We start from the raw sequence: 13,907 nt of genomic DNA, 5'->3' as shown, positions 1-13,907 counted from the left end.
ATGAAGCGCCTTGATAAACGGGGCAATCGTATACCGATGTTGACTGGACTAACTAGACACAAACGAAAGCCATTTCATTTGGACTCCCAAAGTTTTTCGTCGGATGTAGATGTTTAGAAATTACAATAACAATTTAAGCAATTCAGTTCATATTACCAAAAATGCGTCGCGTATTCCGACGTACAATTCTCGATGACAAAATATATATGGAACATTAAGTAATGGAAATACATAAGTAATATTTATTTAGAAGATAAAATACACAAGAACAATATAAAAAATTCAAAAGATAGTAATATTTATTTAGAAGATAAAATACACAAGAACAATATAAAAAATTCAAAAGATAACTACCACAAGTTATTAAATATTTCTCTTTATACCCTGGGAAGTTAAAATACAAACAAAACAAACAATATCAAATATATAAAAGGTCAAATACACAGGAAAGTTAGAAAGTATCTGTTATTTATCACTAGGGATCGGGTATCATTCAGATTTGATGAAAAAAGGAAAGAAACTGAGCCTACCATCTATAATCTAATACACATATTCAGTTAATAGATTGCCATGCAGAAAGTATTAAATACCATCAAGATTCATCAAATAACGCCCAGTTTGTGCTACCGTTTAGTTTAAGAAACACCATTTAGTTTTGACATCGGTCATCTAGTTTATGACCATTTAGTTTAGTTTTGATATTGGTCATCCAGTTTATGACCATTTAGTTTCATAAACTAGACAACCGATGTCAAACTAAACGGTAACACAAACTGGGCGGGTATCATTCAGATTTGATGAAAAAAGGAAAGAAACTGAGCTTACCATCTATAATCTAATACACATATTCAGTTAATAGATTGCCATGCAGAAAGTATTAAATACCATCAACATTCATCAAATAACGCCCAGTTTGTGCTACCGTTTAGTTTAAGAAACACCATTTAGTTTTGACATCGGTCATCTAGTTTATGACCATTTAGTTTAGTTTTGATATTGGTCATCCAGTTTATGTCCATTTAGTTTCATAAACTAGACAACCGATGTCAAACTAAACGGTAACACAAACTGGGCGGTTTTTGATGAATCTTGATGGTATTTAATACTTTCTGCATGGCAATCTATTAACTGAATATGTGTATTAGATTATAGATGGTAAGCTCAGTTTCTTTCCCTTTTTCATCAAATCTGAATGATACCCGGTCCCTAGTGTATACACAGGAAAGTTATAAAATATTTATTGTTTATACAAAGGAAATTATAAAATATTTGGAAGGTACATTTCAGAAGAAAATTACAAACGGTAAAATAAACAAAAACGTTTGGAATGTACAATACATAAAATTTAATAACATGAAAGCAAAAAATTATTAAAATTGCGAATTTTCTTTCTTGCATGAAGGCAATTTCAATGTTCACTCCCCCATAACGTCGTTTGACCAGTAATAAAAAAAGTTAAAACACAAAGATTGCTAAAAAAAACCGTTTTATCATTGAATAGAGTTGTTGTATAGTACTACCACTCTTGTTGTCATCATTAGAAGCTAAAAATATAACAACCGTAAAATTAGGAGGCGTTAGTATCTTCGTGCTAACACACGGAAAAAACTATTATAATTTCAGATAGATGTGTTAATACATAATTATGATCATATAAGTCGGCTCAAAATACAAGAACTATAAATAACTATACCATAGATGTATAGACAACGATATTACAACAGCAGTTGACTGTAACGAAAGATTATAACCGAGCAGTAAGCGACGACGTACAATATGTGATGCGGTTTCTATTGTACGTTTGCAGTCATGTACATAAGGGTTAATACGTATACGTTATATTACAATAAAGAATATTTTATTTTTTATGTTTAGTTTACTGTTTATACATTTATACAAAGTTCGGATGGGACGAAAAACCGAGGTCCCGTGTACACTTTGGCGTGCACGTAAAAAAATACCTTGGCTGTTATAAGAGTAGGCCATAGCGCCGCTAGCAGGGCAAATTTTCCTCCATAGCACACCGCATAATGTAAATAGGTCATCCGAAGACAGTCTCACAGTTCTATATTACTGAATAGCTTTCCAATAATAACAGAAGGTTGGGACGTATCTTGCATTAGCGAAAAGTATTTCTTCTTGAACAGATATGTATAACAGTTGGTCATCAAACTTGGGTGAAAAATATCAACTTATGTCAAGGTGTGCCCCTGTTCGAAATATATCTTGATCTGCAAGACTGTCTACTTATGGGTTGGGGTTAAATTTAAGGCAATAATACCATAAAATCTCTTGATCAGGACAGAAGTTGACATAACTCATGTTGTATTTATGTAACTTCGATTTTCCCACCCGAATATCAATCTCTTTAAAATCTGATATTACACAATAGAACATATTACAAATACCCATATATTTCTACATACTTGTGAGTTGCCACTGTCTCTTGGTACATTGGTAGTCATCATTATTTATATACTTTTCACCAGTTTTATAACAGCGTCCGTCCGTATAACAATAATCTTCCTATAATATAAATTAATAGATGTCGTGTAATACCATGAGTCTTTCTGTCTGACGTGGAGAGCGTCTATGGGAAACCGTTCGCCGCATCCTACGTACGACCCATGCATCTTTTCTTACTACATATTTCTGTAGCCTTGTGATCGTCTAGGATTTGTCTCTAGCTGTCTTTACTTCTGCTTCACGTTGTGTATTTACTTCTTCCAGTTTCTTAAGACGTTTGTCTTACCAGGAATAATAATGCATAGTTCGCTTCTACATTTTATATAGCATATAACTGAATACAGGTATACAAGCATAGCACAAATTACAATACTATATAGCCAACACCACTTCTCCACCCTATCCAGCCTCACGGCTGTCTAGGAACTCAGATGTACCCTCGATCTCTGGAATCTAATGCAAGTCTGACTTGCAGGGTTCCCCGGTTTCTTTTAAAGGTAAATGAATATCATGCACAATAACGCGTGATCATGGCCTTGAACTTGTGTAATTAACAAAATGATTGGTTACTTTAAATCAAATAATGATGCAATTAGAATGATTCCACTCACGTGTAATTCTGGTGGTAAATAATTGACATATGTTTTCGATAAAGAGCTCTTTTTTACATGTCAACTGTCAATTACAGACTAAGTTGATTTAGTGCACACTATATATGTGAATATGTTTGAAATTACTAACTTGCCAAAGATATTAATTAATGAAATATAAAGGCATCTTATTTCAAGAGCAAAAATTCTAGCAATATTATTACAGTCGTCAAGGTTAAATTGGGGGTTTCCCTAATCTTAATAGCTTATTCATATCCGACCTCCTGTTTAAAATTATTGAGAACTATTTAACACAAATGGCTGCCTGAATTGAATGTCCGCGTTCAAAATGGCTGCACTTTCAGACAAATCCTGGTCCCCCAAAACCAGAGAACAGAATACCACCGCCTTCTACTGACCTGGACCGTCTTGATTGAATGCGTATTTAATTAATTCTCGGTCTAGTCCGCACTTTGTTTTGTAAGCAAATTAGATTCTAGCAGTTTCCATATAAGGCATATGTTCTATTATGCAAAAATCCCAAATATATTTGTATATACATGTAATGCAAAATGCAGAGTGGAGGAGTGTAATGGCAAAATAACTAACACATGGCTCTCTTGTACTGTATTTTGTATTATTGAAAAGTGTATTCTGTATTTTTAACACTGGGACATTGGTATTGTGGAGCAATGGAAATTGAAAATGGTAAATATCAACTAAGTACTTTGAACTGCTGTCCTGCATTTTGGACCGTAAACATTGAAATAATAATGGCAACGTGAGTGGGGAGAATAAATACTTACAAATATCCTACATATTACTGTCTCGCTATCAATTGTACAGGGGATCACGTGGCTAAGTGGGTAAGACGCTGGCTCGCTAGCCTGGAGGTCGGGTGTTCGATCCCTGCATTGGCCGAGAAAGTTCATCCAGATTTTCCAGCGTGGTTTCCCCTTGTCACTGATGCAGGACATAGTGCCTGACAAGGACAGCCGTCTAGTCGTTCGGATGGGACACATTGGCGTGCACGTAAAAGATCCCTTGGCAGGTGGAATTCGATATAAGAGTAGGCCGTAGCGCCGCTGCCCGGGCGAAATTTCCCTCATAGCACACTGTATGGCGTATGCCCGTCTTCATTAGTCTAGTTTAGGAGCAGAACAGTAGGACGTTAAACCCCATTTCTTTTCATTTCATTTTATTAATTGTACAGTTCACACAATAAAGACATGAATACTTACAAACATTCTACAAGTCACGATCTCGCCATCAATCGTACAGCTCATGCAATCAGAATTCATGACAACCACCGTTAACTGTCGACTGAAGAGTTGTCCATCATTGGACACAGCTATCCTGTAGCTTGGTACTGTTGTGTCTACAACGGGAACACCTGTTGATCTTTTCTGTCTATTAATAGGTAGTGGACACGTCACTTCACCAATACTTTCAACAACTGGAGCATGTTTTATCTCTGCTTCTTCGTTTGACTATTAAATACAAAACAGTTATAAATATCTGCGTCTAGTAATCAACCATTAATTTGCTGGTGAGTACACCAACGGGTTGTCACAACCGTATGGTTACAACAAGATATTGTTAGCGATGATTGTGTTTACTTTTTATGGGCGTTGTCCTGTTAAATACACATTACTGGTTTAAGTTTTGATTATAGATAATAAATATAAGGGATGGTCACATTCGAGAATTTTGAACTGGAATTTATAATCCAAAATAATTCGAGAAGTTTACTGCATGTACTATTTAAAAATAGTGGCATAAACCCACCAAAGAGATGTAGTTTCAAGGGTTATTATTTTATTGCAGACTTTAACGGGAAAATGTGTTTCAAGTGTGAAATGTCATGTTTAGACAAATAATATTGCATTTGGCAATAAAATCGTGATTCAAGAATGATGCAGTTAAATGATCAAATATGGCCCGTTTAGTCCTCCATATTTAATGTCAGATATAGCCGAGAATTAATAGGATTCTATCTCCGATATAGTTAGAAAATCAGGGTGTTTAAAGACAAATGCTTGACGTCAGAGTTTTACTGCATATACAACTTGACGTCAGAAATTATTAAACATCTATGAGCTTCTTTTTTGTCTTATGACAATTATAATTATAATCTCCAGCCATTATCACGAATTGTTGACGACAGACGCACCGACTGGGCGACACATGCCCTGACCTGCAATGTTTCGGTAATATGATCCATGACTTATGGCTAGCTTGACAAATCCTGCAAAAAAGCCTAGTGTTTCTTAAGATTCGGTAATAGGGACAATAAGCCCGTGGCACTAACTTCACCGTAACTAGTTCAGTCATTCGAAAAGAACCATCTGTAAGATGAACCCCGTAGACCGCGTTGATGATATGGATAGACGGACATGGTTGACGACAACACACTTCCGAATTATATAAATTATTATAAATTATTATATTAATAATAGATCTCCGAACCTCGAGTGGCATCAGTCGGCATTTGAATTTGTCAGATTCTACAAAAGCTCCACCAAATACTGCAATCTCTTCACAACTGCCATCTTTGCGATCACAATACCCGTTCGCTTCCAGACTATCGACCAGAGGTGGTTGATTTAGATCAACAGAACAATCTGGTCCCGAATAACCATCATTACAATCACAGATACCTGTCGATTACACAAATTGTTCATGCAGACTAATTTTTTAAAAAAACCATATGCTTAAGAGACAATCTGCCAGAATAAGTGTTAAATATGGAATTTAATACCGTACTTTTTGATATTAATTATCAGTAGACGCCTGCAATGTCAAAGTTAATCGAACTAACCAGATAGTAGGTGTAAAGTTGAAAAAATTCAAAATTGAAACCGAAAGTAAACAAAATTTTAAATAAATAATATAATAAATAATAAATAAATAATTCAACCCCCCTTCCCCCTCAGCCTGGCGAAAATATAATTTGGGAAACAACTGTGACGGATCAGAAAACGAAATTAAAATAGCGGGAAATAAATATAATTGGCGGGAAAATATCGAAAGAAAAAAAAATGAGATAACTTTGAATGAAACTTATATTTTTGTTCCCCGCCTTTCGACGAAAGCAAGGGACTATTAAAATGGGTTCGTTTGCTGTCTGTCACACATTTCGGGACACAATAACTCCCCTTCTAATTGAGCTAGAATGTTCAAACTTTATGTAGGTGTTTATTAGATGAATACCTTGATGCAATTCGAAGATGAGCATTTTCTGCTAAGGGTTAGCAGAGATAAGCAATTTGATTGGTCGATGCTTTGGGACACGATAACTTAAGTTCTAATCAAGTGAGAGTGATGAAACTTTGTGTATAGTTTCAATGCATCAATACCTGGAATAAGCTCAATAATGGGCATCTTCTGCTCAGGGTAAGCAGAACGATACGCAATTTGAGTGGTCGAGACTTTGGAACACAATAACTCTCCGTCTAACTGAGGTAAATGTTCAAACTTGGTGTAGGCGTTCATTAGATGAATGCCTTGATGTAGTTTGATGATAAGCAATCTGATTGGTTGATGCTTTGGGGCACGATAACTTTAGTTTTAATTTTATGAGAGTGATAAAACTCCGAGTATAGATTCATTATATTATTACCTTGACTAAGTTCGATGATGAGAATGTTCTGCTTAGGCTAAAGAGCGATAAGTAATTTGATTGGTCTGACTTTGGAACATAACAACTCTGCTTTTAATTGATGTAGAATGTTTAGATGTGATGTAAATGTTCATTAGGTGAATGTCTTGACTGCGTTTAATGGTTAGCATTTTAAGCTAAAGCTAAGCAAACAACTTTGTCAGCAAGAAATAGGTCAATGACGAAATTTGAAAGTTTCGAATTTTCAAATTCCAAAAATTTGAACCCGAAGCCCGGCTTTCCAGAACAGAAATGTATTCATTTCCGAAATGACCACCAGATGAACAAAATCAAAATTCTACTCTGTTTTTAGGCATTCCCTTTTTTTAAACTTTGATCCTTAATTTTCAATTCAAAATGGTGACCGTGTGTTGACATAAATCAAAATTCTGCTCCTATACGTTTTTAGGCATTCCTTAGCTATTTCAGAAACAATTTTCAAGACACTCTGAATTTTGGAAACTTTTGATCCTTAGTTTCTTAAAGCGGAGATAAGTTAGAAAATGTCTAATGACATCGTGCAAGATGAATCAGTCAGATCTACTTACAATCCATATGGGCGAAATCACAGCGACGAATTTTCGAAATTCAGAAATTGAGATTGAGGGTGAAAATGAATTGTTTCAAGGCACTGACAGAAAAAAGAAAGAGTAAAATAGGCACCCTCCTCCCCGCAAAGTTATGACTATGCATTGTTAGCTACAGTCACCACCCATTCATGGGGGCTGGATAGGCCAGACAGATCCCATAGATTCTAAGATATAAGTTTTGTGGGGAAAAACAAAAATAATAAGAATAACTAGAGTTGACAAAGTGCCAAGTTTGAGAGATTTTATACGTCTCTAAAAAGTTGATAGAGGACTAGTATTGAAACATATTTTTAAATAAGGCAAAATTAAAGAAGTTGAAAATCTGACTTCATCTTCAAAGGGGAGATAACTGGACAACACAAACTAGGTCATTTCGGGACTAACATATTACTCAATTTTATTTCAATAATGCGCTCGCGCGTAGCAGTGGGAGGAAACCGGAGGACCCGGAGAAAACGAGGTTGTACAGGCGACCTCTACTCCTTGTCATGTACAAATGGAGAATCGAAACCACAACGACAGGCCTTATGATACAACGCGCACACGCTAACCATTCGGCCATCCACCACTACACCCCCACCCTTACGAAAACAATACGTGGTTCGACCGAAGGTACCGAAACACGTAAAGCGATCACGAAGTAGTAATCCAGTAGTTCTAGCATTAATAAGTGTTCAGACCTGGTTGTGTGTATTCAAGAATTCATGTCACTATGGAGCACTGGATATCTTTTGAATGCTTTAAATCCCGTAGCCTTTGATGATCAGATAGGGTTAGGTTGGGATTGCATTCTGTCACATTTGGTATAATTACAGATATAATCAAGGATCCAATTACTGAAAGTTCAAATCATACATAGCTACAGCAGCCCTGTAAGAGAATTCAATCAACTGCATACTCGTTCTAACCTTTAACACAGACACCTCTTTCTGAACACTCTGCAGGACAAGCTACAGCTTTCACCATTTTTAACACTGAAGGTTTGTTTGGACTAGTTTCCTGCCGAAGAGTAACATTCATTCTAGCCTCACGTAAACACTGACTTCTTATAGAGTTGATAGCAGCCAAAGAAAAATTTGAAGTTCCACTTAGCTTAAATTCAAAATAAAAACAAGAATATGAATAAGAAAAGCAGTGAAAAACGGTATAATCGGCAGGCCGTGGAATCATGTTAGCCTGTTTCGTCCATTCCAAATGTTCTGCTTTGTTTTGGTAATGTTGTATTACCAACGAATAGTTAATGCCCCTTTTCCACGTGAGTTACGAATGTCACGAATAGCCCCGTATCAAAACATTTTCCGATTCGTAGGTAAATCGTAGACGGCTCGTGAAGTTCGTAAGTGATTTTTGAAACAAAACCTTTCGTGGCTAGATTTCATATGGGTTACGAATACAACGAATCGACTCCAATCCAACCTTTTTCTTATTCGTAAATAAATCGTAGACAGTTGCTGAAGTTCATGGGTGGTTCTTATTTAGTTCTTACACATTCGTATAGTTCGTAGTTCGACCACGAAAATTTTGTTTGTCAAAACATTTCGTGGACGGTCTATGAATTTCGGAATTCGTAGATGTATCTTAAACCCGTCGCAGCCCTTTCTTATCGTCCGTAACAGCTTCATATTCGATTCATTGATAAACTTTTCGTAGCTTTATCGTCATCATTCGTAGAGAGCGTAGTGTATTCGTAACTGAATTCTACATGTTCGTAGGCACTATTCGTAACTGAATTGATTTAATTCGTATAGACGATTCTTTCATGTCGTAAAACCCTACCTTTACATCCGGCATATTTTTCACCTGATTACCTACAAATTATCGTAACTTTCATAAACTATTCGTAACTGCTTAGTAGATAATCCAGATTGTCTACAATCTTTTAGATTTTTTTGCCGAATCGCAACGAATTTCAATTAATTTCGATTCGCCACTGTTCGGCGTGATTCGTATAGTACACGTGAAAGTCAGGCATATGATCCATACCAATAGTAATATCATGTTACTGTACTACTTCATCATTACATATCATTACATAACATACAGGTCACAATTCTATGGAATACAATTACTGCTTTTTACTGAGCGACGTTTCGACTAGGCTTCTCTAGTCATTATCAAGCTATGATAATGACTAGAGAAGCCTAGTCGAAACGTCGCTCAGTAAAAAGCAGTAATTGTATTCCATAGAATTGTGACCTGTATACTCTAGTTCAATTACTAAATGCCATTGAAACAGTTTATTACATAAAACCTTTAGAGTTGTACCAAATAAAAGCCATATATAGTTCAAGTTCTTGGGAAGTTTTTCTTCTTCAAATAAGTCCGATGACTATCTAACATTTCATTCTTATTAGTAAACTGGACGGATGTATCAATATGATATATTTATAAAGGAAAAATAATTTTAAGATTAAGCCGATGCACACATAGTAACAAGCACTAGGAATTTGAACAAATTGTAGTATGGTTGAAATTTGGGCTGCTGAAATTATTTAGATAATGAAAAACAGGAGAAGTTTCAGAATGGTATCAAGTTATTCCTACCTACGTTCAGGTATACACATAAATGCATAGTTAAAACTAAATAATGTATAGATCCTTTCAATACCCAGTTACTCATTTGTAATACTGTGTTAAGTCATAGAATAATTATATAAAATACCTCCAAAAGTGTATAACCTATGGAATATAGCAAAACTGAACGACAAACGAATCTTAAATAAAATTATCCTACATACGACTTTGTTGAGGTTATTTAAACAACCGGGAGCTGCACAACCAATTATGCATTAAATGAATGAGTAGACTATAGATCTGACATCATGAATTTTAATTAATTAAGCTCCTGCTTACCTGGATATCACTAACACAACTTGTCATTGGAGATGAAACATCGACGCCAGGTACCTCTTTACACAGATTAACCAAATTTGAAGATGTAAAGAGATTATTACAATATTCCGTAGCAGACTCATGGGTCCATCCATTCTTCCAACTTACATCCTATAGGAATGGAATGAAATAGGGTTTAACGTCCTATTGTTCTGCTCCTAATGGGCATACGCCATGCAGTGTGCTAAAGGGGGAAGTTTTACCAGGACATCTGCGCTACGAACTACACGTTTTTAGAATTTCAACTGTCAATGGTTCTTTTATGTGTAAACCAATGTGTACACGGGACCTCAGTTTTTCGTCTCATTCGAATGACTATACGTTGCTTCTTGCCTCCGTCCTTCATCATCAACATGGGTGTGGGGGCACGCCGGAAGATCCCGATGAACTATCTCGATCAACGCAGGGAACGAACGCGGGACCTCCAGGTTAGAGGGCTAACGTGAGCGATTAAGAGATATACATGATTTTACACTTGGATCTACTTCAATGTTCTTAAATCAATTGAATGGCTCGTTAACCTGGCGGTTCCCTGCCTAAGCCTAGAAAGTTCATCTGGATGTTCAGCGTTGTTCCGCGTTGTCAGTGGTTCAGGGCAGACGACCTTGCAAGGTACAGCGTATAATCGTTCAAATGGGACTAAAATCCGAAGTCCATTTTCCGGGGCTTTTATAGGTTGCCAGACAAGAAATGTTATTATTGGAACAATGGTGTATTCAAATTGAATTGTTGGTGGTACTGCACTTTGGAGACTTGAAATATCCATGGGTTGTCAACGGTGGCGATTAATGACCGCACGTTAAAAGTCCCACGATATTTTGTCCATATTTCCCCAACATGGCAAAAATGTAGGAAGTGGATTTTAACATTGTATGAAGTCGGATGTACTAACCGGGTACAGTAGGAATTTATTGGGTTTTTTTCAGATACGACTTATCTGCTATTTCCCACTCTGTTTGAAGCGAACGTTAAACAATAATAGCAGACGAATTCAAAAACATACTTTATAACAAAACAATTCATGTGTACTTTACCCTTTTAATTCGCAAATGATTCTCGGGGTGGGATCTTATTGTGGGTATCGATCTCTTCTTACGGACTGGTGAAATACAGCGTTTCTTGTGTACTTTTCTAAACCCTTCATCCTCATTACAAATAACTGGTTCGTTGTATGTTGGACACTCGATTTCATTTGTGATTTGGCTATTAGATACCGAATTGCATTTACATGTGGTATAACTACGAGACCACGCACTGAGCATACCCAAATTACCCGGATCAAACATATCTTCACCAGGAGGAGTCCTAGAAATATTCAAAAGAATTGGACACGATTACGTGTATTTATTTATTACAACAATGTTAGTTAAAATCATTACCAGTCAAATTAATAAAGTAGAGATTAACAACTGGTCATTCATATTGATAAACAGACAAGCAATAGATATAATCTGAAACCATACAGGAGACGAGAAGCGGTTCGAGATCGTGAGTACGTAGGTCGGTGAAGTCAGACGTGTCCAGTTTCGTTCTCCAGTTTAGTTGTTTATAAAGAGATGACTACGGTTGTTTTTCTATCGCATTGGTGATTCCAAACAACAATCAGTTGGACCTCCTGTTTAATTTGACTTTATTATAATGAATGTAGAAGATGACCCACCCTCTCTTCTCACGACAGCGAATTGTAATAAGAAATTTTGCATATTGTTAGTCAAACACACGGTATTATCTACGGTGAGTATAAATATGAAACGGAAACTATAAATATCAGGATGAGAGAAGACGTTGAAATGGCAACTGGGTGGTGTGGCCTAGTGGTCTAGAATAAAATAAAACCAAGTACGAACAATCCAAACCATTAGACAAAATTCGAAGTCCTAAAAAAACGGTATAGGAAAAATAGTGTAATAAGGCAAAATAGTGTAATCAGCATATGCACTGTTCACGGCCGGTCACATCTGGTTTGTGGTCGTGGTTTTGATCTTTGGTGGGAGTGTATGTGGATTTGATTGGAGATACAGGCACCTTCTTCACCCCGTGGGTTTACACCAGATATCCTGGTTTTACTCTCACAGACAAAACCCTTGTGTGTGCGTTAATCATAATAAAGCAAGACAATTTGTCTGCGATATCACCCTAGAAGAAAATATATTGAAATTGCGTTCACCTTTATCGCATGAACTATGTCACGTTACGTTACGTAATATAGTATACGTGTCTAAAAGGGTATCAAATAATATCCATTAGATGTTGGCCTAACCTACTAAGATGTTTAAATGTTCTTTATTCAACGGGTTATTGTTGTTAATATTGAGCATCGCATAGAATATGTTCTCCTCCGAAGGACATTGATAATTATGTTATTATCATTTATCACTCAATACATATAGTATTAATATTGTGTATTGGTTATCATCAACTCACTTACTACAAACGTTTACCGGTTATATAGAAGAAATCATTAAAGGCTTATGGGTAAAATCAACGCAGATGGATGATAATATTTTACTTACCTCCAAGAATTCAAGAAAGATTCTTCGTCAGTGGTTGTACTTCCACTCCTTAATACTAATTCATTTTGTTGTGTGTAATCCAAGCCTGTTAACTCACCACACAGCCCTCTACTCACACCGACATCTATCACGGACGGATACATATGTATATTCAGGTATGAATCAGTGTTTGCAACCTGAGTATATATTTGTAGCTGTGCACCTGTTGGTAACATAATCTGAAAATCCATAAAAAAAACGTTAATAATTTATGAGGAAAATATAGAAACAACATTGTTTGTGGTGTTGTCTTCAGATATCACCATTTCGCTATAAAAATAAAACGCTACCAAAGCTTAGTTCATTTTAAAGTATTGTATCAGATTGATATACCAGGTTTATGCGATTAAAGCGGAAGTATGTCTGTTATTTCAACCTTGGATTCGACTGTCGATTTTTGCAAGGACAGACGCGGCACTCGTGGGGCATTATATAAACATATAAATATATATTCACTCGCGAGACAGTACATAATTATATAAATACTATGTATTATTACCTTGTAATTACCACTTTGATGATTTTTTAACGTCGAGAATATCACCACCATCATTACATAAACATATAAATAATATATATTATTACCTGGTAAATACCACGTAATGTTTTGACGTCGAGAATATCCCCACCATCATTACACAGGATATAATCAATAAACCAATAATCAATCGAGCAATGATTCATCATAAAAACTGTCTGTCCAACTCGAACGACTATACCACAAACACAGTAGGCATGCCAATTGCTAGAACACCTGAAGCTTTTTACTTGAACCTGAAAAGGTAAAATAATACCGAAGATATGAAATGAAACGGGGTTCACGCCCCACTTTTCTGGGCTAAAGAAGACGGGCACACCCCATATGGCTATGAGGGAAATATGCCCGGACAGCGGTGATGCCACGAACTCTTATTTCCAATCCCAATAGTCAAGGATTATTTTAAGTGCATACTAACCTCGGTTTTTCGGACCATTCAACACTATTATCGAGCTAGTGCCCTGCAACACATTTACTTGCAAGAAGTGTTAGTTATGACGATATTTTCGGCAATTTCCTCGCTATTTCTGACCATACAGGGTTGACTGGTTTGTTGCCAGCACGTTATTTTCGATTCGGCAATACAACAGCACGTGCTCGTTATTCGAGATTCGCCAA

At 36.2% G+C, this 13,907-nt stretch overlaps 1 protein-coding gene across 2 annotated transcripts in view; it reads right to left on the bottom strand.

The window, feature by feature from the left end:
- Window positions 1-276: 276 nt before the first annotated feature.
- Window positions 277-13,907, bottom strand: part of LOC126822576 (von Willebrand factor D and EGF domain-containing protein) — a 141,737-nt gene continuing 128,106 nt past the window's right edge. The window contains exons 11-19 of one of the 2 annotated variants that reach the window (XM_050551519.2): window positions 13,337-13,525; window positions 12,713-12,930; window positions 11,234-11,504; window positions 10,161-10,310; window positions 8,216-8,399; window positions 5,526-5,716; window positions 4,298-4,546; window positions 2,427-2,526; window positions 277-1,544 (exon numbers count right to left, since the gene is read on the bottom strand). In XM_050551519.2, the coding sequence (XP_050407476.2) occupies window positions 1,456-1,544; window positions 2,427-2,526; window positions 4,298-4,546; window positions 5,526-5,716; window positions 8,216-8,399; window positions 10,161-10,310; window positions 11,234-11,504; window positions 12,713-12,930; window positions 13,337-13,525 (1,641 nt within the window). In that variant the 3' untranslated portion in view covers window positions 277-1,455. The remainder of the gene's footprint in view (window positions 1,545-2,426; window positions 2,527-4,297; window positions 4,547-5,525; window positions 5,717-8,215; window positions 8,400-10,160; window positions 10,311-11,233; window positions 11,505-12,712; window positions 12,931-13,336; window positions 13,526-13,907) is intronic. The other variant, XM_056101216.1, reaches the window with a different exon arrangement.

The sequence above is a fragment of the Patella vulgata genome, chromosome 5, assembly GCF_932274485.2.
Source record: "Patella vulgata chromosome 5, xgPatVulg1.2, whole genome shotgun sequence".
In the NCBI taxonomy this organism is placed as follows: domain Eukaryota; kingdom Metazoa; phylum Mollusca; class Gastropoda; family Patellidae; genus Patella; species Patella vulgata.
This window is presented reverse-complemented; position numbering and strand designations above follow the sequence as displayed.